The sequence below is a fragment of the Hydractinia symbiolongicarpus genome, chromosome 2 (assembly GCF_029227915.1).
Source record: "Hydractinia symbiolongicarpus strain clone_291-10 chromosome 2, HSymV2.1, whole genome shotgun sequence".
NCBI classification, from domain to species: Eukaryota; Metazoa; Cnidaria; class Hydrozoa; order Anthoathecata; family Hydractiniidae; genus Hydractinia; species Hydractinia symbiolongicarpus.
This window is the reverse complement of record NC_079876.1, coordinates 26,379,217-26,407,125: the sequence shown is the minus strand read 5'-3', so window position 1 is coordinate 26,407,125 and position 27,909 is coordinate 26,379,217. Positions and strand designations below refer to the sequence as shown.

Here is a 27,909-nt window from a genome sequence, read left to right as displayed (position 1 = left end):
CGTTTTAGTGTCACTGGACAATACATTTAAGGAAACTGGGAACAAGAAAGGTTCTGCTTCGGATTGCGAAAGTTTTTCCCCTTAAAACGACAACTTCCTTTGATTTCGCGATTGTTTATTTAGCTTGCAAAGATTCTTGGAAAATTTAATTCAAACTAAGAAAAAGACGTTAAGAAAAAGGAATTAATTTTAGTAATAATTAAAAAAATATACGTTTCTACAGATAATAATTACAATATTCACATGAGAATAACTACCAAAATGTTTTAAACTTCTGAAGGTACCAAAAATACACGATCTTTAACTGGCACATCTTTCGCGCGTATTCTTTCCCTAAAAAATAGAAACAATTATACAACTCTGAATAAGGGCAACTTGAAGTCTGTTAGGAGTAAATTGGCTTTTAATCGATGCACCACTGTTAAACCGGTAAGAAGTCTCTTCCGCCATCCGTAAGCGATAAAACTACCTCAGTATATACTTCTCACTGACAAAGTTCTTTCTCGAGATTTCGAATGTGGAAAGGTGAAATCTCGTTTTCAATTGGGATTTTTCTCTCAATTCCCGGACTTCTGGAACTTTAGCATGGCTGGCTGTTACAGACACGGCCTGTAAAGTTCTGGAAATTATATTTTAACTTCTTTGGTCATTACGGCTGAGGAATTAGAGCTATTCTGCAAAAGTTTCGTAAAGCTTTTCAAAAGTCACTTTTTCTCGATAGGTCGAACCTTTTTAAGGTCCCGTAAAAGTTTGAGTCATCGAGAGTCAAACGTAACTGTAAGAACTAAAACGCGGGAAAAGTGAGTAAAGAAGGAGAATGACACAACAAAAAGAAAACAACAGGTTGACAAGCCGTCAGCGATTAGATAACACCCTACATTGCGAATTGAAGACGAAATTCTTCCCTCACAAAAACTTCAACCAAGTTAAAAAATATTTAAACTTACATTAAATATTTATCTCGATTGGCGTCCCATCGTTTGGTGTTAGAATTAAAAGCGCTAACATTACCGTTCTTGTGTTGTTTTTGGTGCCACTGACTTATGTTGTAACGACCTGGACCAACTGGATTCTACAATATATATGCAAAAATTAAATACCTCAATTTTTTTGAAAAACTTAAAAAAAGCACCGAAGTGAAAAATACAGGATAATTGATGACATGCAAAAATAAGAACATCCAATGAAAAACTGAAATCCATTTTATAAACAGACGGATATTTTACGTCCTCTAATCAACGTAAAATCTTTGGGTTGTTTCTATACACTGAACTAAAACTGTTAAAAGAAAAGGAGAAATTCTCAAAAAATACGTTCGTCAAAATATTCACTATGTTTTCCCTTGATTAGTCGGGTTTGTTTTCGTCATACCTATTATTTGTTACCTATCCTCTCTACAATAACAAAACACAAAGCTATTAAAGAAATTTGTTTGCATGTACCTTGACAAAAGAAACGAGAGGTCAGTCCACGTGACGCTTATATAAACGTTATATATAACGTAATGCGAAAAACATACAGAACCAAACAAAAAACCTGAAAAAGAAAAAGATAAACACACGCCAAACAAATACCCCCCTCCAATTTTCGATTTTGTTAGCACCACGTGACACTCTCCCTCCGCCAAGGACGAACGTCCATCTTGAATGCTCTCAATTATTACAAAATATCTTTGCTTTCACGAAGGCAAAAAAAAAAGCTTACGTTACTTCCAAGAAAAAATTGCGTAGCTTTTTTATCGTTCCGTTCAGAGGTCGAACCAAAGGGTGGTCGGCATAATGGTTCTGGTTTCGACAAATCCACTGGATCGTAACTACCAGGACCAGGTTCGTCCTGAAATGAGAATGACAAACTCGATGTTATCATCTTCTGCTTGAAAAAATAAATTTGTCTCGCTCGTTTTCATTACAACAGTCTGAACTGAACACTGGGTCGTTTTACGCAGACCTTTATTCCGCCAGACTCGCCCCTTTAGCAGCGTCAAGTTCATGACCAGAAGCTTATAGCAATACTTCTAACGCTCACTGCTTTAAACCTGTGACATCAAAATCGACAAAAACAAGCGTAAACATGGTACCTTGAGTAGATATTTTTTTTACATGGACTTCACGATCTTTAGCACAAGCGTAAATTTATTTTACCAAGATTTCATTGAGAAAGGTTCTACATAAGATTTAGCGTAAATTTATTTCCACGAATCGATAAATTTTGGAAATATTAAATAAAAGCAAATTTTAAACAATTATAAGATAAAATTTATTCCCTTAAGGTGACAAAATTTAAGTTTGTTAAATCTTACTGATTTTCGTGGCCATTGTGACAATGTTTTGCAGTGAATTCGATCTGATGGTACATCTGGAAAGCGAGCAACCTTCCCGAATTTTCCTTGTCTTTTCTTGTGTTCACCTGAAAAAAAGACAGACGCTTCAAAAGCAAAACAAAACAAACAAAGAACCGCAACCATAACAAAATTAACATCAGCAAGAAAATGCTGTGCATAAAAACAATCGCGAAGAAAAAGTTTTTATGTAAAACAAACTTATATTATGTAAAAATTTATAGAGAGGTTAAAATAAGAGATCAATTAGCACATTTTTCCCGCACTTTGTGAATATAGTGCATATAAAAGTAATTGTTGTAAACCTCCTTAATAAACGTCGAAATGACGATAAGCCTGAGCTGAAACCAAATCATCGCGCTATCGCGATTGAATAACCACAAGAAACGTGAATACCAAAAACAATCGAACAGACCAAAAATCAAGAAAACAAAAATTAATTAAACAAAACATTTTATGCATGACAAAAACTACAATTTTTAAAATACAAACAGAAGCATCTTTTCTTACTGTTCTGTCCATCTAAAAATGATTTGATCTCGTATTCACCAGGTCCTAAGTGTGCTTTGTTCTACAACAACAAAAGAATATACGATACAAAATCTTAGATGACTCGATATCTGTAACTCGATGAAAGAAGAATTTACGCTACAAAATGTTAGATGACTCGATATCTGTAACTCAATAAAAGAAGAATGTCCGCTACAAAATGTTAGATAACTCAATAACTGCAACTCGATAAAAGAAGAATATACGATACAAAATCTTAGATGACTCGATGACTGTAACTCGATAAAAGAAGAATATTCGTTACAAAGTCTTAGATGACTCGATAACTGTAATTTGACATAAAAAGAATATACGCTGCTAAATCTTGGGTGATCCGATAACTCGAGGTATAAATTAAAAATGTAATCTCTCAATAAGCTTTTAGGATCTGCAAAACGCTTTCGAAAGTGAAGGGCTTAAAATAGTTTGTGTTAATTACGTGTTCTGTAAGGACGGGTGCTGATGACCTTCGCTTTTAGGCAATCTTTTAAGCAAGCTAAGCAAACCAATCATCGAGGGAATAAATAAAAAACTAAAAAACGAAACCTTTAAAACAAAATTCATCTTCACCTATGAGCAGCATGTGGAGGGTAAAAAAAACCGCTTGTGTAAAAAATTCTGGGGAGAATTTATAAATTATATTGTTTATAAATATATTATATACGAAGTGTGTCAATGTTATATAATATAAACTCACAGGTGCAGCGAAATGACCAACGGTGATAGGCTTATTTCGATCACCAGTAAACAAATCATAGGGACCACGTTTACTAATAACTCGCTCAGCCAACTCATCAGTGAAGCTTTTACAGTTATACTGTCCAGGACACAGAGCAGAACCCTATAAAACAAAGCAGAAAGCATTTGTACAAAGCCGTGTGATAATAGCAATATGCTAAATGTAGTCACAGAATTAGGAGCAGATCCAGTATAATAATAGACACTTTTTATGTTAGATGTCCTAGAAATATTATGGGAGCAAGGATTTAAGAGAAGAAGGTGACCATCACTATGTATATTCAGAAAAATTGAAAAACTATAACCATAATGCTTTGCAAAACGTGAAAAAAATCTTCAATAAGTGGAACCTGTTAGGGATAAAAAAAACTTTTGTGCTATCGGGACATTCGATAACTCAAATTTTAACACAAAATTGAAAATAAAAATAGTTTTTCCAACCAAAACAAAAATATATATATAAATGATAAAGGCCTGGGTTTGTAAAGGCCAAAGTTTACTGAAGCAGAACAATTGTATCTCTCGTATATGAGCAATTAAATTTTTTTTACAAAAAAGAAGTAGTAACTGTCACAGATTGTCTACTCAATATTGCACCAGAGGAACACAAAAATGGTTCGAGGTTAGTGAAGGTTTAAAGGAGAATCCCAAAACACTTTTACTGCAAGTTTAACCCTATTCCTGCTGGGCCTTTTAGGGACTCCTCCCTGTGTAATTACTACAATTGTTGTCCGTTGGACTTGATACTTACCACGAGTGATGTCTAGGTATTGATAAACAATTTGGTGAAAAAAATTGATGACTTCAGCATTTTTGGTGATAACGTCATCAAATTTTGAATTAAGTTGGAATTTTGTTAATCTATATTATAATGCCCGTATACGTCTGTCCGTCCGTCCGTCTGTCTGTCACGCAAAATGGTAGCTTAGCTGCGACGGGCGAACTCGTGGATTTTTCCACGAGCTAACGACTAGTTGTTGTATATTTTCGATGAATTTAGTAACAATAATAATAGAAACACAAAATAATAACAAATAGGTTAAGTTACTGGAGATTCGAGTGATGATGATTATTATGTATGTATTTCACAGATATGCGTTATTGAAACTGTTAGAAACACTTACAACTTCTGGTAACTGTCTTTTACCAGATGCTCCAGCATCAAGCATACCAATGGTACTTGCTGATTTTAATTGTTTCTCCTCGAGTAGTGCATGAGGAATGCCACCTTTACCATAAGTTCCAGGACCAGGAACATCACTCTAAAGAACAGTTATACAATGCATTTGTTGTTGTTTTTTGACGTTGCAGCTTTGGTGATTTTCGTTTACGTTGTTTTCTAGTTCCTGGGTCACCTAATATTGAATTTACTCCCAGGTCCAAAAATTGTTTCTTTATCACAAATCCCACATGGCAATACAATCTAAACTTTTACAAAGTGTTTTTTCTAAATAAGCAAAATATAAGAAGGGAAAAAATCTTAAGGATTAAAAACAGGAAATTAGCAAAACATAAAGAGGGTCTGTGAAGTGATGTTACCAAAAATTCACTAAGTCCGTTTCTGGATTGCTTTACGAATGATATTCGTCTTAACAAAACTTGTATAGCAATGAATCACATGGAAATGAAAAACAAAAATAAACATTTTTCAATAGGATTTCTAAAAATTGTAAGAACACAACCAACCATTCCAGAATCGTCAAATCTTGGAGCCCTTGTCTGACATACACCTCTTTTACTGCCAGGTTTCTTGCTCAACTCGTCAAATGAATCAGGAATGTTGTATGTACCTGGACCAAGGAGGCATTTCTATGAGAAGAACAAAGTGTATTATGCAAACAACAAATACATAAATGAAATTATTACTGGATGGATAAATTATTATTGGATGTTGAGAGTTTACAGCAAAGAAATATTACTTAAGAGTCCATTTGATTCGTTCTGTAAGTTTGCCAATAAGAACATAAATTATTGAACACAAACAAAAAAACAAACAATCAAACAAAAAATAAACAAACAAATAAAACAAACAAACAACCAAACAAAAAATAAACAAACAAATAAAACAAACAATCAAACAAATAAACAAACAAACAAGTAAAACAAACAAACACACAATCAAACAAATAAACAAACAAACAAATAAAACAAACAAACAAACACACAATCAAATAAATAAATAAACCAACAAACAAAACAAGCAAACAAACAAGCAAACAAACAAATAAACGCACTTGCAGTTGTTTCTTTTTCCACTCTTCTCGGTACAACAGATGAGGTATTTTTGCAGCTTGACTAGTTTCATATGCTCGCTCCCAACCTACAAAAATATACATTAATTAATTTAGCTCATGTAAAAGTTGGTTGATTCACTTTTTTTCTAAAGTTATAACTAGTTCCTTTGTTTATATGGGTTAATTTTGAAAACAGAATCAGGCTTGTAATATAAAAAATCAAATTATGGATAAAAGTTGAGTTGGTTTAGTCACAAAATAATTTGGTATTATCAGGTAAAAAAACCTAGTATGGTCTTATGATACATAATTTTAACGAGTTTACAGAACCTCGTTGGGAGAAAATTTGGTGTAGAGAATTTGGAAAAATTAGTGTCGCATCAAATTTACATCAAATTAAGAAAACTTATATATATCCGTTTCTTTGAAAACAGTTTGAGCTTGATGGTATCATTAAGATCATGGGTGAGAAATGAACACAGTGTACATTTTAAGTCTCTTTCCTTTATTAAATATGACTCGTCTTTAAAGAAAAATAATGTCCCTTTTATCATTATCCAAAATAACTACATATATACATAATTTGGTAAATTTTCGAATCATCAAATATAATCTATGCCAAAAAATCCGATTTAATCAACAAAATCTACACCAAATGAGGTAGTAGATTTACAGATTTGTGCCAAATGTTTTTAAGAAAATCACCTTACACTTAAGAAGCCTTATTAAAACAATCAGAAATGCAATATTTCATGAATCTATAATATTTTACGAAGAAAGGTATGTCACCTGGTCCTGATGCACTTTTTGCAACATTTTTGGCACTAAAGGTGGCATTATCTATGTTGTATGTCCCTGGTCCAAGTTTTCGGCTCTAGAATAATAAGATTAATAATAAGGTTAATAACAAACTTAAGAAACAGGCTAAGAGTTAGCAACATAATTCTGGTTTTGCCAAAAATGCTAAGGCCGGGAAGCGGCTGATACTTCATTATCTTTTTTTAAGAGCAATTATAAGCTAAAAATAACATACGTTGCTCAAACCTTTATCGACCACTACTGACAGTTTTGATTCTATACAAGATAGTTTGGTAAGAACTCTTGTACTTTGGTCTTTTTAAAGTTGTCAAATGTGGCTTATTTAAGACACAAGTAAGCGTAGAGACTAATGATGGTATTACAGCTCATGAATCATTAATCTGAAATTATCTTTCGGAAGTCACTAAAGCATAACGTGTTAGAAACTCGTAGGCTTAAAAATATCAACTATACGTGAGGCTTTTTGTTTGCAATAGCATAAGAAAAGAAAAAAAAACGTAAGGAAAAAATCTCAAAAATTTCATTAGTTTGGTTATTGCACTTTTTTATTCCACAATTGTTTCAGTATATACAATACCTCTCCGAAAAACATTTGCTTTTATAATGTCTTTGTCAGGCACATTATTTAAATGAACTATAATTGTACAAAAAGGTTTGTGCTTCCATAACAATGACTGGTGCTCACCACAAAAAAATAGTTTAGAACTTGCAAAAAGTCTTATAGTATAACCTAAAGCTACTAAAATTTAACTTTAACAATAGCATTAGAAACAAAGCCTATTTTGATTTTTGGAAGGCATGTTCTGGATCTAAATAACGATGCCAGGCACAATTTTGGCCTAGTATCGTTTCAAATTCTCGCTATCTGTTGACACTAAAAATGTCACAAAATAGATGTTAATTTTTGAATGCAATCTTGTTGGCTAATCCCAACACAAAGAAAAAATGTGAAAGTAAAATATACATACCAAAGGTAACATGGACTTTCTATCATAACTAACTTGAGTTAAAGTACCAGGTGGTCTCCTCTTAGGATGAATTCCAGCCACTTCAAATCTGGAGTGAGTTAACATAAAACTAACATTATGATGGAGAAAGGTTAATTAACGATTATAATTCTTAGGTTTAAAGAATACTGTAAGGTTTTTTTTAACAAAAATATGATTTCTGATATTATCAAGATTCTTTGACAGTAAAGAAAAGAGTTACAGCACTGTGTTTCTGTCAATTCAGGCTATAAGATGCTAACACATTTTTTTATTTGGTAAAAAGTTATTGCCTGGAACTAAAAATGTTCTTTAAAATACAACAAAACAATGTGATACCATATATTACGCACGACTGTGCTGATCGAGAGGACATTATTTGACTTGTTCCCAATGCATTTTTGGACTGGAATTTGCTTTGTTTTTTAGCGTCTTTATTGCGTTAAAACAAAGAAAAAAATCGCAAAAAAAATATACTAAAGCAAACTGCATATTTGAATTATAAATAGTGTTTACTTTCATGAAAATAAGAACTTCTTATAGAAGGTTGCGATTAAAACAATCAAAGACCTAACAGTAACTTAATTTGACAATTTTAAACAACGTGTACCATATAGATTGTTTAAAATTTTGAGTTTGTATTTCATGTTAAAAATAATTTAATCAATCTTTAATATTTGGAACAATACTACTACTTTGCATAATTGATTGTCAATGTAACTTTTGCTCTCTGCCAAAAAGAATCTCTTTAACAGTTATATTTACTTTGGTAGGAAACAACTTTAAAAACCCACAAACCTAGCTTTTTGAATGCCAAAAGGTGCACCAGAGAACTTCTTGCTACTCATTTTATTGAAGATATTTACTCTTTATTTGATGCATAAAATTTTTTCTTGAATACATGCATTCTAAAGATATGTAGTATTATATGTAGTATATTATGTGTATAATATTACAAATGAGTGAAATATGTTCTTGGGTTTATGGTGTTAGCGAGTTCTTTAACCAGGTTAAATAAGGTTAAAATTTTTTACCCCTTTTCCATGTTGTCAGCCCCACTAACTACTACATCCCACAACCTTTTTTACATTATTTAAACCAGGAGGTTATCTAAAAAGATTTATACACACCACCTGTTTAAACTCAGTGATGATGCACTCCTCTTTCATGAATCCATCCTTAGTAAAAAAATGCTTAATAAGTGAAAAACATTTCCATGAACCTTTTCCTTATATCTTTTCTAGCTTGTGATTCATCAATTTTTAATTTCCTTTAGCCAGGACTCATTTCAATATAGACCTGAGGACTTAAGTCACAATTGGTTTTTAAATAGTATTAGGCCAACTTACCTTGATTAATCTCTAAAATTAACAACAGGGAGTGTAAGGAAAACACTAGTGTTTTTGTGAAAAATAACAAAATTGTCAATTGCACACTGAAAATGCTTATTTAATTTCCCTGCCACAAATTAAATATAGGCTAATTTTTTATATATAAAGAATTACTATATTAAAAAGAAAAACAAATTAGAAAACTTCTATTTCGAACCTCATTGATTTTGCTATCAAGACAAATATATACTGCGTTTTCTGAGGTGGCGTGTTTAGTGACCAGAAAACACAAAAATATTTCTTGGAACATCCCATCTATATCCTTAGATTAAAGACCAAGAAAAGTATAAAGACAAATTCTGTGGGAGTCAGTAGCTCTAGCTAATTCGGAGACTCAGATTTTCTGGATTCAATCCTCCACATTGTCCAGCTGGGAAGTGCGATCTTCCCTGAAAACAGTTCACAAGGTATAGCTAGCTATTTCTCAAACTTAGTGAGGCTAGTTAGCTAACCACAGAAAATATATAAATCACCTCTCTATTGCACATGAGAAAACACTCTTCTATATTGTATATAGACAAGAAGAAGTAGAAGTTGGTTTGATAAGTAATCGTTCAACAATCACAAATTGTGAGAAAGAAAAACATTAAATAGCTACTTGTTAGCTAATCCAATCAGTTGGAGCTTTATTAGCACAAAGTTTACAATGTGCACATAAAAATAATTCCAGACATATTTAGGATAGCTATACATTGTATTACAGCCAGGTAAAGAAGCTACGCAAAAATCACAGAAAATCTTGACATTAAAAATACATTACAAAAGTACAATTACAGGAAAAAAGCCAGTCAACTGATAGAATTAGTCAGCCACATGGAACGTTAACACTGGTTGTATACAAACTCACCGTAACAAGATCAACAAAGTTGCGGAAAACCATAGATTTTAAGGTCATCGAGGCTAAGATTCTGTTGCCGAGGTAAACAACATCCATTAATGGCCGCACGACGGCCCGATGCTTGCGAAGGTGTTGCAGATGATAACTACACTCAAACTGTCTTTTTTACGCTAAACTTTAGCCCCCGAACATTGTATGAGGAGGACCCTTTTCTATAAATCCTCTGACATTTATTTATTTTAACCAGAGAAACACTTTTATAGAATTGATTTTTCGTCTACGCGGTTTACCATGCGAATGAACCAGCTTACTTAATTTTGTGGCAGAGAAGTTAAATACGCTTTCTTAGCGCGCAATTGTACAGTTTTGCTATTTCGTTTTGGATGTGGAGGGAGGAGATGGAACCCCAAAGCAGTTCTAAGAGTATGCTAAGAAAACCCCCTGAATAAAACTCCAGGTAATTACTTGGCTATTTTACTAGTCTATTTAGAAGAAAAAAAACCTTTGGGAACAAGTCGAAAAGACGTTATCAAGGGTATCATATATAAAAATGTTTCAGATCAGTCTTACGTTTCAGTGCTAAGACCTTTTTAGCCAAGAGTTGTAGAATTGAAAATTACAAAACTTAAAAATAAAAATGGCATTTAAAACACAAAATTCTTACGCCGCGACACTAGTACGAATTCACTGTCTAATCCCACAGTCAAAAAACAATTCCGATCGCATTTCTTTTTTGTTTATTTTTTTGAACGCGAAGACCGTGTTGTGTGTAAAAGAAGAAGTAGGAGTTGGTTTGATAAATTTCCTCAATGTATTTTAATGCACCCATATATTTTAAGGTGGTCCGGATATAAGATTTAGATAAATGATGCTAGATAGAGACACCGGTTAACGCAAAAATCAAATTTCCTCGCACACAGAAACGCGAACTGAGACAAAAAAAATTCTTTTTATAGTTGCAAAAACGACGAGTGTTATTACGTGTCGTAGTTTTCTCATATAAATATCGTTTTTCGTATAAATAAATACTTCTTGTAAATATCTTCTTCTTCATATAAACTTCATATAACAAATATACTTATACACAGTCAAACGTAGGCGAATGATGCCGAACAACATGGCAGCAACATCATCAAACAACAACAACAACAAAAACAGTAACAAATACAAAAACAAAAACAACAACAACAACAAAAACAAAAACAACAACAACAACAGCAACAACAACAACAATAAAAATTTAACGGGCAAACAAAAAATAATAAATGACAATATCACTGAAAAAAGAAAGATTGCAACCGATAAAAAACTTTGTTAAAAAAAACTGTTTCTAATAAGTTGTACGAAAGCTTTTTTATATATACATATGTACAGTAACTTTTTTTCGTTTTTATAAATATGTCTCTGCGATACAAACAAGAAATTATTATAGCGTAAAAAATACCTAAATGACTGGGATCGAGCAAATTTCTCTTTTCGAGTCAATGCACAAATCTAATGCAGAGGTTTCACGAAGCAGATTATGTTCTGAAAACTTTCGTAGTTTGCGATTTGAAAACTGGAAAGTAAAAATCTAAACATTTTTGATAGACTGGACATCAACTACTTTTAGACGGAACTGACCCTACCCATGTCAGCATTTTATATTCACGATATTCACGGCAGATTGTGCTCTCGAAAACCTATGACCATCTATTCACCTAATTTTGTTTCCTTCGATGAAGAATTGATTTTTTAAACTTGTTGTTAACAGGTAAAAGTAAAAAACGCCAAAAATTATATTGGGCATATTTGCGGACTGGAAATGCAGACATTTTAAAGAATTTTTTGTTTTTTGGTGTATGATTTTCTGTTAAAGTGACCTTAAAGTTAACCCTTCGATCATGGTCTTTAAGATTTTCAAAAATAATCATATACTTTCTGTTTTCATCCCTACTGGCTTATAATATATAATCTAAAATATAGACACAACTATAAATATATAAATATATCTCAATAAAAAGCAAAACACAGAATATAAGCATGCGTAAATAAAAAAAGGCTCTGTTATAAGAAAAACAAACACGACGTCAAGTCTCTGGCCATACTACTTCGTCGCATTCACGTCCAATGATACGTCGCAAACTTGCCAGCGTTGAAAACTGTGTTGTAACAATAATGCAACGCTCTTCTGTCACAAGGTGCTCAACATCCAGTTATTTTCATCGAAATCATCCTCTTCTTCTGTATCCTGAAAAACGAAGAAAAGCAAATATATTTGGGCTGTTATTTTGTGGAGGAATTTTGTGCATATACAGGGTTGGCACAAGATACTATAACTTTAAGAAAGGCTGTTTTTCTTTTTTGACTGTTGCCAACCGCTTTAGGCTCTCGTTTTACTGTAAGAAAGCCGCTTTACCCCTAAACTGCAAGGTGGTTTAATAACGATTAAATAACGGTAAATATGAATAATATGATGGTACTCGTAATTCTATAGTCATAAAATCAACGTAGTTAAGAGCAGCAGTAACCCTATAGGCGCGTTGACGTTGGCATCTGTGTCTCAGCATACTCACTGAAAAATTGGTCCTAAAATGGTTTGCTAAGAACATCGATCTTTCAAGCATGTAGTCAAATTCCGACTTTAATGGACAACGGGTAATTTTTAAATTGTCAAAACGCTGATCTGAATTTTGAGAGCTGGCTGTGCAAACACATTCTTTGCCACATGTTTATTGCATAGGGAGTATTCTGTTGATTTTATCGACATAAAACGGCCATGACTAGTTCTTGCCAAGAAAAAAAAGGACCTCGTCATTTCAAAAGAGTATTCCAGACTACGCGTGCACAAACTCACCCAAACATCCTTTAGATTTGCTGATACAGATTGGCCACAAATTTTGAAGAAAAATAGAAGATTTTATAGGATACAACAGTTAGTAAGAGCTGTCACTTTAGAAACAAACAAAAAATCCAAGCTATGCCAAACAATTAGACGATGTCTTTATCTGTCATGTGGAAATAGCAAGTGAAACTATTAAACTATTATTAGTGTACCTGAAGAAGGTAAAGGAGTTAAACAGAAGTTTTGGTTATATTTTCATCTTTTTAGTGGATAATAGAGGACTTTAGAGGGGTTTAGAGGTGTGGCCACCCTGTGATAAATTAGAAATATTGTAGAAAACTCAATAAATTCTCTACACAGGTTTTTGTATCTCTCGCCTTTTTGTCTCGCTTAACCCGCAAATCCACAACATAACAAAACCCTACCTGTTCGTTTGGTGCTTGTAAAATATTAGATGTAGTCGATCTATACACTGGGTTTGCAAACGTTCTTAATGACGGTCTACATAAAGGAAAAGTGTGAATAGCACAACGTCGTATATCAAGTTAAAATACCGTTATGCAAACATAAATAGAAAACAAATTCTTACCCAGGCTGTGGCTTTATGTAGTGACACATGAGAAACATACCAAACAAGGTTAAAAAAGAAGTACCAACCACAATAAAAATCGAAATAGCCACAAGCTCATCTTAAAGTAAATAAATAAAATAAATTAAAAATTAAATTGACAATAAACAAATTACGTTAACAGCTTTTGTGTTTACACTATGATTAAAGTCACTTACGTTGCCTCGCTCGATCAGACGATTCTTTGTTTCCGTTGACTGATGCTTTTGTGGGTGGTGAAACAAACAAATAGCTGTAATCACGATCGCATCGTTTACCGTAAAAATATCGCGAACATCTAGTAAACAAGAAAACATAAAGGGCGTAACACAGATGTTAGTTCTTTACAGGGTGATGTATCAGCAACCAAGAAACGTACTTACAAACATTTCGGCTTCAGGAGAAATCGGTTTTTATAAAATTCTACACAGGTTCCACCATTTAAACAATAACCGTCCACGCATGCGTACTTCACTAACAAGATAAATAAATAAAAAATAAATAAATAAAAAAAGAAAAGACGACGATAACAGCGATAACAGAAAAAATATCTCACCTATGCGACCTCTTTGATAAACTGGTTTAAATGGCTCAACCCGCTTCTCGCATCGAGCGCCACCAAAGCCAAGTGGGCACCTAAAACGAAAATAAGTAGCGGAACTGAAACATTGTTTACTTTCAAAAGAAAGGTTAGAGTGGTGTATTATGTAAATATCAAGGAGATTCATCTTCTTTGTTAATAGCCGAGATATGTCGCCTATAGGGCACACTGATGAAAGCACTCCACACACGGACGGTAGCATGGTTTGCCTACACTTAAGCGCTCAACCTGACGTTTAACGTTCGGAAGGTTTATTGCTATTGTTACTTATTGTGACACACCATATACCTGTACTAAAAGTCTCCAGCCCCAGATGTGGATCATGGTCTACCTGTATTTATTAGGAGCTCAACCTGGCATTCAACGCCTAACTACGGGCGGTTTAACGCGATGTTTCTACGCTGGGTCTCACAGCTAGTCTGCTATATTAAAACCCGTATTCTCTGTGTTTGTGTGCGCAATAAAAATCGTGCTACGGGCACACCAAACTGCAAATGCAATATATTTTATCCACTTTGTGGAGACGGGCGAATTTCTGTGAAATTTAAAGATCGGGCGACCCCGTGAATTTTGTCATGGGTTAACGACTAGTCGTATCTTTCTTTGGCATGACAGCATTTCAATAGACAACATACCTGCATCTTGGTAAAGAAGGTTTCTTATTAGTTTCATTAAAACATATTCCTCCACGTAAACAAAAATCTGGAACACAATTATACGCATCTAAACAAACAAATTATGCAACTTGTTATTGAGTGGCCAGAAAATCAATCTTAGAAAATGAAGGCTTGATGTTTTGAAACCACAAGAAAGGGTTCACACTCATTTCGCAACTAATTTTGTAAGGATATTTAGTGGGAGGGGGGGGGGGGGGGTAGCTGTTTTTTAAGGAGATCTCTTTTAACAGGGATAACATAATTTAAAAGATTTTAGAGAATTTAAATAAATAAATGTAACTTAGAAACACAAGAATAAAGGATGTCAAAAGAAATGAACAAGGAAGACAAATTAGATTGATCAGAATTCATTTCCGTATTAGCTGATGAAAAATTACAATATTTTAGACTTATATCCTACAAAAGAAAATTTATTATAAAAACTTGAGTTTGACAAATAGGAGGTTTAGGAGTTTTCACAAAAAATCAGAAAATTTCAGAATTATTCAGGATTTTATTTTTTACGATGTTTAATGTGTTTCAGAAGGCGTGAGAATCCTGAGAGTATTCTTAAAAAGGATATATAATGCTTCTTGTTTGGTTTCCATCAAACTTTACATTTTAATCAAACGTTATGTTAAACACGATTTTGATATGTTTATGAAAATCAGCTCGATATATACCTGATGTGTTGCATGTTCTACCATCTTTCATGAGCTGATGTCCTGTCGGGCATGCGCATCGATGACCGTAGCGATGTGAAAATAAACAAAGATGGCTGCAAAACTTGTTTCTACAAGGATTGGAGGCTGAAACAAAAAACACAGTAACATAAGAAAGATGATTACGAAAACATGCAAGTTTTATGAAAACAACTACAGACAAAACAAATTTGGTGCTAAAAATAGAACCAGCAGTAGTGTCTCTTGCTTACATAAGGGTGGCCAGTAATTTCTGGGGTTAAAATTCAAAATAATTTAAGAGCATTTTATTTTTAAGAACGTAAGAGAGAAATTAACATAATCAACTGCAGTTAATGTAAAAGTCCACATAGTTAATAATTCTAATAATTATTAAAGATAAATTTCTAAATATTTCAAAATCCAAAATCCTAATACCTTAAACTTTTCAAGAAAAATTCCAGAGCCACTTAAACTTTAGAATTTAAGAAATTTAAGGAGTCCATGCAAAAAAAATTATGAAATGTACCAGAAGGTTGTAACACAGGGTGGTACACTGATATCCCTGTCGGCTTGTATCCTTGTATTTGCAGACGTTCATACGACTCCCCGTTAAATTTATTCACTCGATGAACTGCCTCAATTTCCCAGTCCGTCCAGTAGGCATAATCTTCGAAGATGGCAACAGAGAACGGATGATAGCCACTGATTTCTAAAATAAACTTGTGATCACTGCCGTTCAGGGAACTAGACTCAATGGTTTTTCGTTTCGCATCCACCCAGAACAAACGCTCTATGGTAAAGTCGATCACGAGTCCGTTAGGCCAGCTATCAATGCGAGTAAAAATCGTGATTCGACTTTCCAGATCACCATCCATACTGATTCGCTCAATTTTAGCGTTTTCGCCCCAGTCTGACCAATACAAGAACCGGTTTCTGAAAAAAGACATACAAAACTCATTTACAATTTGTGTAAATTCTCCCACAGGTGATATTATTTTTACTTTAAACCTTTTACTCAAATCAAATTCTTAAGTAAAACAGGCATGACCCTGGCACCTTTGCAAACACAGGGACGACCCACATTTGCCAAACTTTTTTGACTTTTTTACAGAAGTACTGTTGTTTGACAAAACCGGAAATTTAATGAGAAAAAAACAACACATACGGTTTCTACAACTTGCAGACTGAAAAACCTAAATCTAAAAAAAAGGGGGCAGAAAAAATTTTCACGAGACTTTTTCTCATTTTTGCAGTAATTTTTGCAAGTAATTCCATCTCTTAGATTTGTAAAGGAGTTTCCATCAGTAGTGGTCAACCTAAAAACAAATTTCTTACCCATCAGTGGGGTCAACTGCTATACTTCTCGGTTCTGTTAGACCAGTAGACACTAACACAGAACGGTGCTTGCCATCTAACTCGGACACCTCAATCACCTTTTCAGATGCATCCACCCAGTATAGTTTCAAACTCATCCAATCAACTGCAACACCATCAGGTTCTTTTATGTTCTGAACAATAATTTCATGTTTACCTGGCTCATGGAGACTCAACCTAAACAAAAATGAGAGCTAATCAAAACACTTCATGCAGACACAATCAAGGATATTTAAGGAGGTCTGGGAATACTTGGAATGTAAATATTCAACCTAAAACTAATAGTTCAACTAAAAGATATTTGAGATGAGTCACAAGATTTCAACGACATTGAGTTATTCTGGGTTTATTTAAAAGTGTTCACCTTAGCGCAACTTCAGGTCCAATTAAGTCCTCAAAAACATGAAATAACTATCACCAACATGGTTAAAAATTTAGCGTGGTGGCATTTTCAGTTTAAAAATATCGAAAAAAATAGTCAGTATTTAAAAAAATAGAGATAAATGTGCAGCACTTTTGACGTTTACAACCCTTTTTTCCTTTTTTATGTTTTTTGCCAAGGATTTTTGTTATAACTTTGATTTTTATAGAACTTTGAACAGATAAACACAAGGAAATATATCAGAATTGTTATTTATATATTAAATCAATATTATTTTATTTTAGCATATGTCCTTGCAGTATATCACATTTTTAACCACAAGTTGTGCCAATAAGATTTCTAAGTTACAAAGAAATAATACTGAACATTGATTTTCAGAAGCTATTGCTTTACACTGAATGTAAAAAACCCCGCATATTTAGAATACTTTGCAGACTTTTATATTTTCACAAAATTTATTTTTAACGTCTTCTTTTTTTGCATCATTTTGTTGACCAATAAACACGAATCTTAGGTACTGAAAATTATTATTTGACTTATTTTTATTTATTATTTTACATTTAATCAATACCAAACTAATACCAGATTGTCACCACACAATTTTACAAACTGACAATAATTCTGCACAAAAATTTAATTTTAAAAGTTAAAATAATAATAATAATAATAATAATAATATCTTACTATACATGAAGGATTTAAAATGAAAACATGATCCAATAAAACAATAAACAAAGTGCAAAACAACAAATTATTGGCGTAAAATAGAAGTATCTTAACTAGAAATTTTTTTTTTTCAAGAGGATTTAGTTGTTATGCCAAAAATAAGAGAATTAAGATTACTATCTTTTTTAAAAAAAAGGCAGAATCGATTTTTATGAAGAAATTTATGATAGAATGGAAGAAATGCAGGGTTCAAATTAGAAATAAAAAGTCAGTTCGCAAAAATTTGCTGACTGTATAGAAGAAAATCTTCTTGCAGTTGTGAATTGAGAATACTATATACCACTTACAATTGATCCCTTGTTAATTGTTATTTTGTTCCAGCATAAATAGGAGTTTAAAATGATTGATGAAAAAAAGGGTTCCCAATTTAACATTTTATTTGTAGAACTATTTGCAAAGACGCCATTTTAATTCATAGATTCTATTCTTCTATTCTTTTGCGAATAGAAGAATAGAAAAGTGATCTTTTGAGTAACGTACCTAGAGATTTGGTGTTCTTTTGCATCACTCCAATACACATAACCATACATAGCGAAGTAAGAAATTCCAACCACACAGCTTAAATCGTGTGCAACTTCATGGTAATCGTGAGACTGGCGAAGTTGCAGTTTGCGAATACTTATCTGATCGGAAAACAGAACGAAGAATGAAAATCCTAAAACAAGACAAATTAGCACACTACACCAAGTTGTTCATGTTTGTGCAAAACAAAGAAATAATCGGGACCTGAAAATATCTTTCAAATCACTTTTGTAATTGTTAACTGAATAGCTTCAATCTGTTTGCATCAGTTTTTTACAATTTCCCTTATGCAATCAAGTAAAACAAATAATGCAACTTCTCTTTTCAGCCTTTAGAGGTTCAAAAAGGCTGCTAGAGGTTAGGGGATATTAAAAAAAGGGAATAGTTGCTTAAGGTACAAAAAAATTTAGGTATTTGAAAAACGTTTTTTACATTTAAGTACTTATGCTTTATACAGAGAATTATGCCATATACTTTACAAATGATTAATTGTGGAATCTTTTGAAGACGAATAAGGGAGCTCTGATTCTGTTATTGGATAATTTATGAAAAAAACATGCAAACCGTCCTACCTAGGGCTTTGCAATGTCTTTTTCCTTCCAGTTGATAACCTGGCAGACACGAGCATTTGTAGCTACCTTTTTTATTGGTACACAATTGACTGCATGTGCCCAGAATACGACACTCATCTACATCTAAAAACAAAACAAAAAAAGACAGATGCATTTAAAAAAGTTCTGAAAACAACTTTTGGGCAATTTAAGTTGAAAAGGGTTATCATAATGTACAAAATACAATACTGGAGATTCAATATAAAAATTTAAGTAAAGCTATCAACCCAACATACAAATGTATACCTTTGCAACTATGACCATCTGCTTCCAGCTCAAATCCAGGATTACAGTGACATTTATAACCAGTAAGAAGATCCTCACATTGGTGAGCACAGTGACCATAATTACTAGCACACTCATTTTTACCACAACTGGTAGGTTCGTCAGCATGGTTGCGACAATCAAACTTCTCGTCGCAAACTAACGACTGGTTAATACATTGATATGAGTTAGCACATCTGTATGGTGGAAAAAAAATACGTTTAAAAAATTGTTTGCTAAAGGAATGCATCATGTGCATACAATAAAAAAACAACAAGAAATGTATAGTGAAAAAGTGTTGTAACAAAATGGTAAGAGAAGTTGAAATAATTTCACAATCGTACCCTTGGCAACAACACTCTTCTGTATATTCTTTAAAAACTTTCTGTATTTTTAAAACCCATTCAACACATGTTAGCATTAACAGATGTTAAACCGAGAATGATGATAAGAAAAGTTGTAAACTACTAATTGATGCTGGAGTGATGTAAAATAAAAGGGTGTGTGAAGGTGTGTAAATTTTCTGCCTTACAATAGTTCGCAAAGACCACATAATAATTTCAACACATCCCTGCTTGCAACTATTATCATACGTACCGAAAGTAACCAGCTTTACATTCAAATTCACAATTCTTTTCATCGTCACCATGCTGACAATCCATAACACCATTGCACATTTGTTTCATAGAGATGCACTGTCCTGAATCACATAAGAACTCTTCGCAGTGTGGCGAGATAATGCGATCGGAGGGACACCCTTCCTCATCTGTTCCATCAATACAATCTCTTCTCCCATTGCAACGTAACTTGTTCTTGATGCACATTCCAGCACCGCTTACTTTACCCGACTTGCAGTGAAAATAGTTCTCTCCGCAAACTTTTTTATGTTCAGCAGTACAAGCAGGTGGCAATTCATCACTATTGTCCTCGCAATCACTGTCTCCATCACACACCCATAACTGATTAATACACATGCCATTGCTACATGTAAAAAGTCCTGCACGGCAGCTTGCTTTTGCTGGAAGAAAATTGATTTGCTAATAAAATAGGCTGTCTGTTCTCACACCTACGGATTTTCAATATAATTTGTCCTTAGGATCCTTATGATTCTTTTCTTTATGTAGCATATACGAAATTTAAACAAAAGAAAAAACGTATGTTACTAGACATCTTAAAATGTCTGGTGCTTCTGCAAATTCTCAGGAAAAAGCCATTACGTTTGTGATGTGTAACATGATTTTATTGTATGTTATATTATGTTTTATTAGGCAAATTTATGTGTTTAAATAATGGCAAACTTAAAGGATTTTCTACTGATGCTCAAAGATAACGTACAGGACAATACATCCCGCTTTGGCAAAACACAAGACATTTATATTGGATAATGTAAAATAACCTAGGGTATTTAATATAATGTCACAATAAAATAAACCACAAAACAAGTTTAAAAAAACGTACGACATGTTATTGGGTTTTCATCGCTATTATCTCCACAATCGTTTTCGTTGTCACACTGCCAACGTGGTTCTATACAGTTTCCATTTCTGCATTGAAAATCTTTGCCCTCGCATTTTTCTATAAAACATAATTAAGGTAGCGGTAACCGTTTAAAAATTATGAAGTTATTTTCAGACTACATATTTATAAATTTTCTATTAAAACATCCTTGTCACGACTTTATAGCTATAATACTATTATCTTTTATTAAAACTATTTAGTTTCAACAATTCCTCTTTAAACTAAAGTGTCCTGATGAATTCCACTGAATATAGTTCCAGTGCTATGTCTTTCAAGAAATATGTAGAAAAGATGACATAATTATAACAGAGAAACAGCAACAACAACCAAGATGGTGTGCAATGACATCTTTATAGTACTGCACTGTATAACCTTCCGACTTCTGATAGGTTTGTTTAGAAAATCATACATCTATTATATGGTGTGCGGAAATATTTTTACTCTGGATATCTTTCTTTCAACAGTGTTTTATGCTGCTGAGGATGCCACTCAAGGATCATTAAAATTATATAAGTTTAATGTTTAAGAAATATGAATGAACAAAAAACTCTGCACACCCTTTCAATATGATTAATCCAAAGTTTATTTAAAAACAATATCAGATGAAAAATCACAGTGAATTTTTTTCTTGTATATTATACATTTTACCTAGAAATTCCTGCTGACTCGGCTATTAAGAGAATAAGTCAAAAACATTGAGGAAATAATGCAGCAGTTTGCACAGCTAAAGAAACAAAATGAGTGCTATACAACTCCCCCAACCTTTTTTATAATTACTAGTCGCTAGTTCATTAACAAATCTATGGAAATTTTCCTGTTGCAACAAAGTCGATAAACAAAAAGGAGACAACAAAATGTAATCTCAGAACTTTGAGGCCTGCTTAGGAATCAAATTTCATTAATACAATAAAACAACATACTTGTACAATTAACTTCATCACTTTCATCACCACAATCGTTATCACCATCGCATCTCCATCGCAGATCAAAACATTTACCACTGTTTTTGCACAGAAACTGTGATGGTGCACATGTCACATTCTGGTTAGCTATGAAATGAAAACTAATTTTAAGTAGTCTTCTTATGCCTTTTCTATGCGTTTTCTTGAGAAAAAGAAAATATTGGTTTGATATCAACTTGTTAAGTTTGGAACACAATATTATTAATACAATGGCTTTCTTTGTGGTTCTTGATGTACAGTGCTATGAAAAGGTTTGTTAAAATTGTGTTCATGTAAGGAGCGTGGTGTACACGAACCACGATAAAATTGTGGTCTTTATGTATAACAAACATTCAAACATTCTATCGAGGCCACCACGCAAATATTAATATCTCCACGAAGGATGGTGTGTCCCACGATTATTTTCGCGAGCTCCAAGATTTTTATAGCCAGTATAATTTAATTTTTTTTGTTTTCAAAAAATGTCATTTGTCTAGAAAAGTTAAATTTGTCTACGGCGATAGAAATGTTTTTTTAGATCACATTTTAAAAGTTTAAAAAAAAGAACGACAATAGAAATGATTTTTACATCGCATTTTAAAAGTTCATAAACGACAAGCGGCGATAGAAATATTTTTTTTACATCGCATTTTGATTCACGAACGATGAAAATCTATTATTTGGCTAGCTTTATTATATACAACGAATTAAAACAACAAGTGTTAATTTATTTTTTTGCCAACAGTTTTTAATTTAATTGATGAACTAATACGGTCTTTGTTGTTTTACAATAGAAGTTATCTATCATTGACGCCACGGTGCAATGCCTAACTTTTGTTCGTGTAGTCCACGAAACATGATCGTGAGGTCCACGATTGTTATAAAAATACGCATCTTGGCTATCGTGGTTCGTGCGTAAGAAGAAATAAACACGAACCTTGATGTTAACAAACCTTCTCACAGTACTGTATTTGGTCCGAAAACATTTATTACAAGTGTTACAGAAACTAATTGAACGGATATAGTTTTACCTAAGGATACCTTAACCCTAATATGAAAATTTTCTTCATTTATTTGTTTTAAAATTGTTAGAAAGCCACACAATCAAAAATGAAACAAGTAAAACTACATTTTTTTGCAACTTCAATTTTCTTGCTTCTTGCATTTATAAAGACTTACCTATGAAGATATATCAAAGTTCTTGTTTTCTTGACTTAGTCTCAAATAAATCAAATGGTTACATACAAAAAAATGTGAAGAATAAACATACTCAAAGGGAACCTGTTTTTTTGTATTTAAAAAGTCATATATATTGCATGGCATGTATTTTTCAGGTAAATATTTTTTTATTTACAAAAAAACATGTATATAGTTCTCCGGTAAATCACAAGGCGTTAAAAACTTTAAAGAAAATTTTAACATTAATTCCGCAGATGCAAAGCTCCTAAAATATGTTTAATTTTTGCCTAATTATCGTTTCTTTTAAAGTCAGAAGAGTGAACAAAAATTCTAACGCGGCTTTAAAAAGATACAGTACAGTCCAGATGTAAGCGTACGCGTACGCTCAACTTGCAAAAATAATTGCTTTCATTAAAAAAACAATAGGATAGCGAGTTCCTTTCAAATTGCGCGAAAAAAATTGCTTCGTGTTAAAAACAAAAGCATAGCAAGAAACATTGTTTAAAAACAATACTCTGCCATTGAATTTTTACTTTTTTTAACAACGAAACTAATTATAGTAACGCAATTTTAATCTCGATATATTATAAAAAACACAAGCTCTTTTAAAAAACAACAAATCCAATGATCTAAATATTTAAAAAAAACTAATGCTACTTTTAAAACTTTTAGTAATATTTCTTTATCGTCGAAACATATTTTTTAACATGCGAAACGTTTAAAAGTTCTTTTTATAAAAAGCAACGTTTAGCAACGCACATGGAAAAACCCTACGTTCAGGACTTTTCCCTTCGCGATAAGATTTCGAAAACAAATTAAATTTTAATACCAAAGAAAGAAAAAATCTAAAAATATAACTTTTGACGTTTTATAGTATCAAGCTACATTTTATTGTTAAAAACATTGTCTTAGTTTTTTCTAGCGCCCAACAGCTCTATCTCTTAAAAGATTTAAACAATGCATCTCGCTGTCTATTTAGTTTTCGTGCAAATCTTTTATTTTATAAAACTATCAAACAATGGCTCGCCGTGTCACATTGATAGAGTTGATAACATTTTAAATACTTAAAACACTATCTAACGAAGCTTTCCTATCGCCGTTCTTCGTTCTTTAACTTTCTAAAAAAATCATTTCTATCCCCGTTTTTCGTTTTTAAACTTTAAAAATGCGATCTAAAAAAACATTTCCATCGTGTTTTTTTGTTTTTAAACTTTTAAAATGCAATCTAAAAAAAAACATTTCTATCGCCGTTTTTCGTTTTTAAACTTTTAAAATGCGATCTAAAAAAACATTTCTATCGCTGTTTTTCGTTTTTAAACTTTTAAAATGAGATCTAAAAAAACATTTCTATCGCCGTTTTTCGTTTTAAAACTTTTAAAATGCGATCTAGAAAAACATTTCTATCACCGCTTTTCGTTTTTAACCTTTAAAATGCGATCTAAAAAACATTTTTATCGCCGTTTTTCGTTTTTAAAGTTTTAAAATGCGATCTAAAAAAACATTTCTATCAAAATTGAAGTTTCAATCTTTGTTAAAATATAATATTTTCTATTGCTTAAAAGCTTTATTTAACCCGCGCAACCAACAATGCCTTCTCGCTAGTTTATTTAGTTTCCACGCAAAACATTTGTTTAATAAAAATATTAAACAATGGCTCTTCGTGCCACATGGATAGAGTTGATAACATTTGCAATTATGCTATTGGGAATAGTTATGTTAACACTATTTACAATAGTTACGCGCAGTTATAATAAGCTATTTTTTCTTCAATAATCTTTTGTTTATAACGCGCAAGTTAATGACTTACAAGACTCGCAAGATAATTAATAAGAACAAAAAACAAACACTACCTCCTCCGAGAAAAAGGTGTGAAACTTGAGCGTAAGCATACGCTCACATCTGGACTGTACTGTAAGCAATACAATTTTAAAAACAACTACAACAACAAACAAACCACAATTTCTCTCATCACTGTCATCACTTCCGTCAATACTGCAATCAACTTCTTCATCACACACCCAACTGTTAACAATGCATTTTCCATTATCACATCGCATTTTTCCATAGCCACACGTCAAATTAGCTAGATGCGGAAAACACAACATATTAAATCAATCCTCAAATTTAAACTTCTACATGTTTAATTTCTGCAAGTTAAAATGTTTGATTCGATATTCAATTGTCGACAACTTTTTATATTTATTCTGATAAACTGAATTTTATCAATTTTCCCTTTAAAATTGAGATAAGCCCCCATAAAAATATTGTTTAGAAATATCTTTGTTTAGCGTATGAAATCTAGATTCTCTCCTTACCGAAAAAAATTTATTATACATTGAAATAAATAAAAATAAAAGATGGATTTTCCAAAGGGAGCTGTATATAGATGTGATTATTATTAACATTAAACTTACAGCAGTTTAGTTCATCAGAGTGGTCTTTGCAGTCATAATCACCGTCACACACCCACATTCTACTGATACATTTTGTTTCATTATAACATGCTATGTGATCTTCCTCACATTTAAACTCTGAAGGAAAAAGTTAGGATAAATAAATACTAGACAAACCTGAATAATAAAAACTGAAAAAATCCAAATATATGTCTAAAGCATTTTGTAACATTAAGGCTGAAATACACTACTCTTTGGCAGCTATAATTGTAGGGGGGGGGGGGGGGGGGAGGATTGCAATTTTTGAAAAAAATCACCACCCATTTCCATTTATTAACACCCCTCCCTTTAGTAGTTTTTGTCAAGATAAGACCCCCCTGTTTATTAGCAACCCCCCTGTTTAAGGATTTTGAAAGAAAATATCACTTTCTGTTGGTGAAATAAAATGGAACAACGTCTTTTAATAAAACTTATGTCTATACAACAGTATTAATCAATGTTTGTTAAAAACAAACACAAAGAAACTGTTATGTTCTTTTGATTATTATTGCAATGCAAGGATATCATATTCACACCATGCCGAAGATTATCATTTTCATTATTCATGTTCATTATTGTTTGTACAAAATCCTCATAAATTCATGTTTTATTAATTAATGTTTAATCAATAATTATATATGAAATAAAATATTTTCAAAAAAAAACTTTAGAAATTAAAAACCACAAAATTTTTGTATTTTGCGTTAAATTTGTTTAAAAAATGTGCCTTACATGTGATAGGAAGATGATAGGGCAGTTGATAGAGCATGCCATTTACCCAGCAACCGAGAGGTTGTGGGTTCAAGTCTCAGTCGATCCATTATATTTACATCATTTAGGAAGAAAACTTTCAGTTTTACAAAGAAGAAAAATTAATTTTTTAAAAAAAATTATGAAAATAAACATTCACAAAAAATTCTGTTTATTTTTATTTTTAAGGGAAGTAGTTTTCACTTTTTCCCAATCAGGTAGAAACAGCAATTGAAAATATAAAAAAATAAACTTTTCTGTACTACCAAGTAAAAAATATCAGCTTAATCCCTATCTTGAAGGATATTTTTCTTAAATAAAAATATTTCAAGCATTTTTCGAACAACATGATATAAATATGTCGTTTATATACAGTAATGGAATCAGGACACCTAATATTGTGAATTGCGTATCATGCGCGTCCCGCACGATTCACAATGCTGTCGAGATGTTGTTCTACGGGCCCGCTCAACCCTAACTTTCACGATAAAAAAAATAATAAAAATATCAACAAACAAACATTTTCTTATCCCATCTCGTGAAAAAAAAGATTTTGAATGTCGTAACACCCTCCTTCGTTATGATTAATATATGTAAAATTTCACGATCCATCGTGATGATCACGATTAATAGTGACGATCGCGATAGCATCGTTATTTTTTTATACATTTCTATCGCGATGGTCACGATAGTATCGTGGTTTGTTCGTGTTGCACATGATACACGCTCATGATGTTAGGTGTCCTGATTCCAGTACTGTATGTGCGATTCCAAGAATTTGATAACAAACTGTAATTATCGATAGCTTAGCTATAATTAGATCAAAAAAACAATAAAATTATTGCTAAATAGAAATTGAATAGTAATAAGGCTATATAAAAAACAATGCTAAGCTATTTATCGCTAACTTGATTTGTTTTCTCTGCTGATATCGATAATAGTATTAGTATTAGGATTGATAGGTTTTGCCAAAATATATACAAATAAAATGTTTAGAAGGATATTTTTTTAACCAAAAAAGGGGCAATAACTTTTTTATTTAACCACAACTTTTATAATCTTTTACATATATAATGATTAGTTGAAAAAAGTTTATATCTATAGAAAAAGATGTTGAGAAAGATTGTTTTAATACCGGGTACATCTTAAATATATTAAAAAAAGAATGCCTAAAAAACTTTTTAATAACAATATTTAGTGTGCGATTTTTTTTATTCTTTCACTTAATTAACAAGCTGTTAAATTTTATTACTTCGGGCTAATACCTAAAGATTGAAAATGAAACCTGCAGTTGAAGTGAAATTCAAATATTTTTTACACAAAGTTAATTTTGTATTTTATGCTCTTAAACTTCTCTTGAAGAAGCATAAGTGAGTCAGGGAATCAAAAGAAGTGATCTGTTTGCTGAACTGCTGAAGCTTGGCTCCGTTAAAAAGAGGTTTTGTTTATATTTGCTACTCAAAGGATACCCACTTGCCGAAAACATCGGTATATGGTGGTGAAAAAACACCTACACTACTCACATTTCTAGCTAAATTGTATTAGTAATAACTGCTTACACTAAATATTAAACCACAATACCTGTAGTGGTGAGAATTTCTGTAGCAGCAGTTGTTTTTGCAAAATTGGGAGATAGAGTTGAGGTTCCATTTGCAGATAGGGAATTGCACAGGCAAACAAATTTTAACGTCCAAAATGCAAGACTTAATAACTTATTCATATCAAGGCATATTTCCTTATATGATGCATTCTTTTAACCTTCCATAATGGGTTGGCTTTACGCTAATTCATATATTAGCCATCAGCAACTCGCTCCTGTCCTACACAAAATTTCCATTTGGAAATGCATGTGTTTACGCGGAAGTGAATCGCTGGATCTCCTTCCTCCACCGCAGATTGTTTTATAAAGATTATTGTTTACACACAAACCCTGTTTTTAAAAGTAA

The 27,909-nt window shown here is 32.4% G+C and overlaps 2 protein-coding genes across 2 annotated transcripts; both read right to left on the bottom strand.

Moving 5' to 3' along the window:
- Positions 1-174: 174 nt before the first annotated feature.
- LOC130630405 (lymphocyte expansion molecule-like) lies at positions 175-10,009 on the bottom strand. The gene is made up of 13 exons (XM_057443898.1): positions 9,903-10,009; positions 8,463-8,572; positions 7,647-7,734; positions 6,649-6,733; positions 5,860-5,945; positions 5,312-5,434; positions 4,750-4,887; positions 3,585-3,728; positions 2,849-2,909; positions 2,300-2,406; positions 1,705-1,833; positions 948-1,072; positions 175-333 (listed from the first exon to the last, which is right to left on the bottom strand). The coding sequence occupies exons 2-13, from the start codon at positions 8,510-8,512 to the stop codon at positions 267-269; spliced, it is 1,203 nt and encodes a 400-aa protein (XP_057299881.1). The 5' UTR covers positions 8,513-8,572; positions 9,903-10,009; the 3' UTR covers positions 175-266.
- An 858-nt stretch (positions 10,010-10,867) lies between these two features.
- On the bottom strand, positions 10,868-27,860 carry LOC130630403 (low-density lipoprotein receptor-related protein 8-like). The gene is made up of 19 exons (XM_057443896.1): positions 27,545-27,860; positions 25,196-25,312; positions 24,736-24,864; positions 21,582-21,710; positions 20,602-20,718; positions 19,741-20,161; positions 19,126-19,340; positions 18,841-18,963; positions 18,227-18,401; positions 16,600-16,815; positions 15,791-16,197; positions 15,265-15,390; positions 14,561-14,648; positions 13,881-13,960; positions 13,708-13,798; positions 13,504-13,622; positions 13,307-13,406; positions 13,143-13,218; positions 10,868-12,123 (listed from the first exon to the last, which is right to left on the bottom strand). The coding sequence occupies exons 1-19, from the start codon at positions 27,681-27,683 to the stop codon at positions 12,067-12,069; spliced, it is 2,925 nt and encodes a 974-aa protein (XP_057299879.1). The 5' UTR covers positions 27,684-27,860; the 3' UTR covers positions 10,868-12,066.
- Between the last annotated feature and the right edge of the window lie 49 nt (positions 27,861-27,909).

Excerpts from the sequence above, each read along its gene's own strand:
- LOC130630405 (XM_057443898.1), bottom strand. The coding sequence starts at position 8,512 with ATGAGTAGCAAGAAGTTCTCTGGTGCACCTTTTGGCATTCAAAAAGCT. Across the intron at positions 7,735-8,462 it reads TTTGGCATTCAAAAAGCTAG|ATTTGAAGTGGCTGGAATTC; the intron begins GTTTGTGGGTTT and ends AACTCACTCCAG. Across the intron at positions 1,073-1,704 it reads AATTTTTTCTTGGAAGTAAC|AATCCAGTTGGTCCAGGTCG; the intron begins GTAAGCTTTTTT and ends TATATATTGTAG.
- LOC130630403 (XM_057443896.1), bottom strand. The coding sequence starts at position 27,683 with ATGAATAAGTTATTAAGTCTTGCATTTTGGACGTTAAAATTTGTTTGC. Across the intron at positions 16,198-16,599 it reads GCAGTTGACCCCACTGATGG|AAACCGGTTCTTGTATTGGT; the intron begins GTAAGAAATTTG and ends GTCTTTTTTCAG. Across the intron at positions 13,961-14,560 it reads CCTTCTTTACCAAGATGCAG|GTGCCCACTTGGCTTTGGTG; the intron begins GTATGTTGTCTA and ends TTTTCGTTTTAG.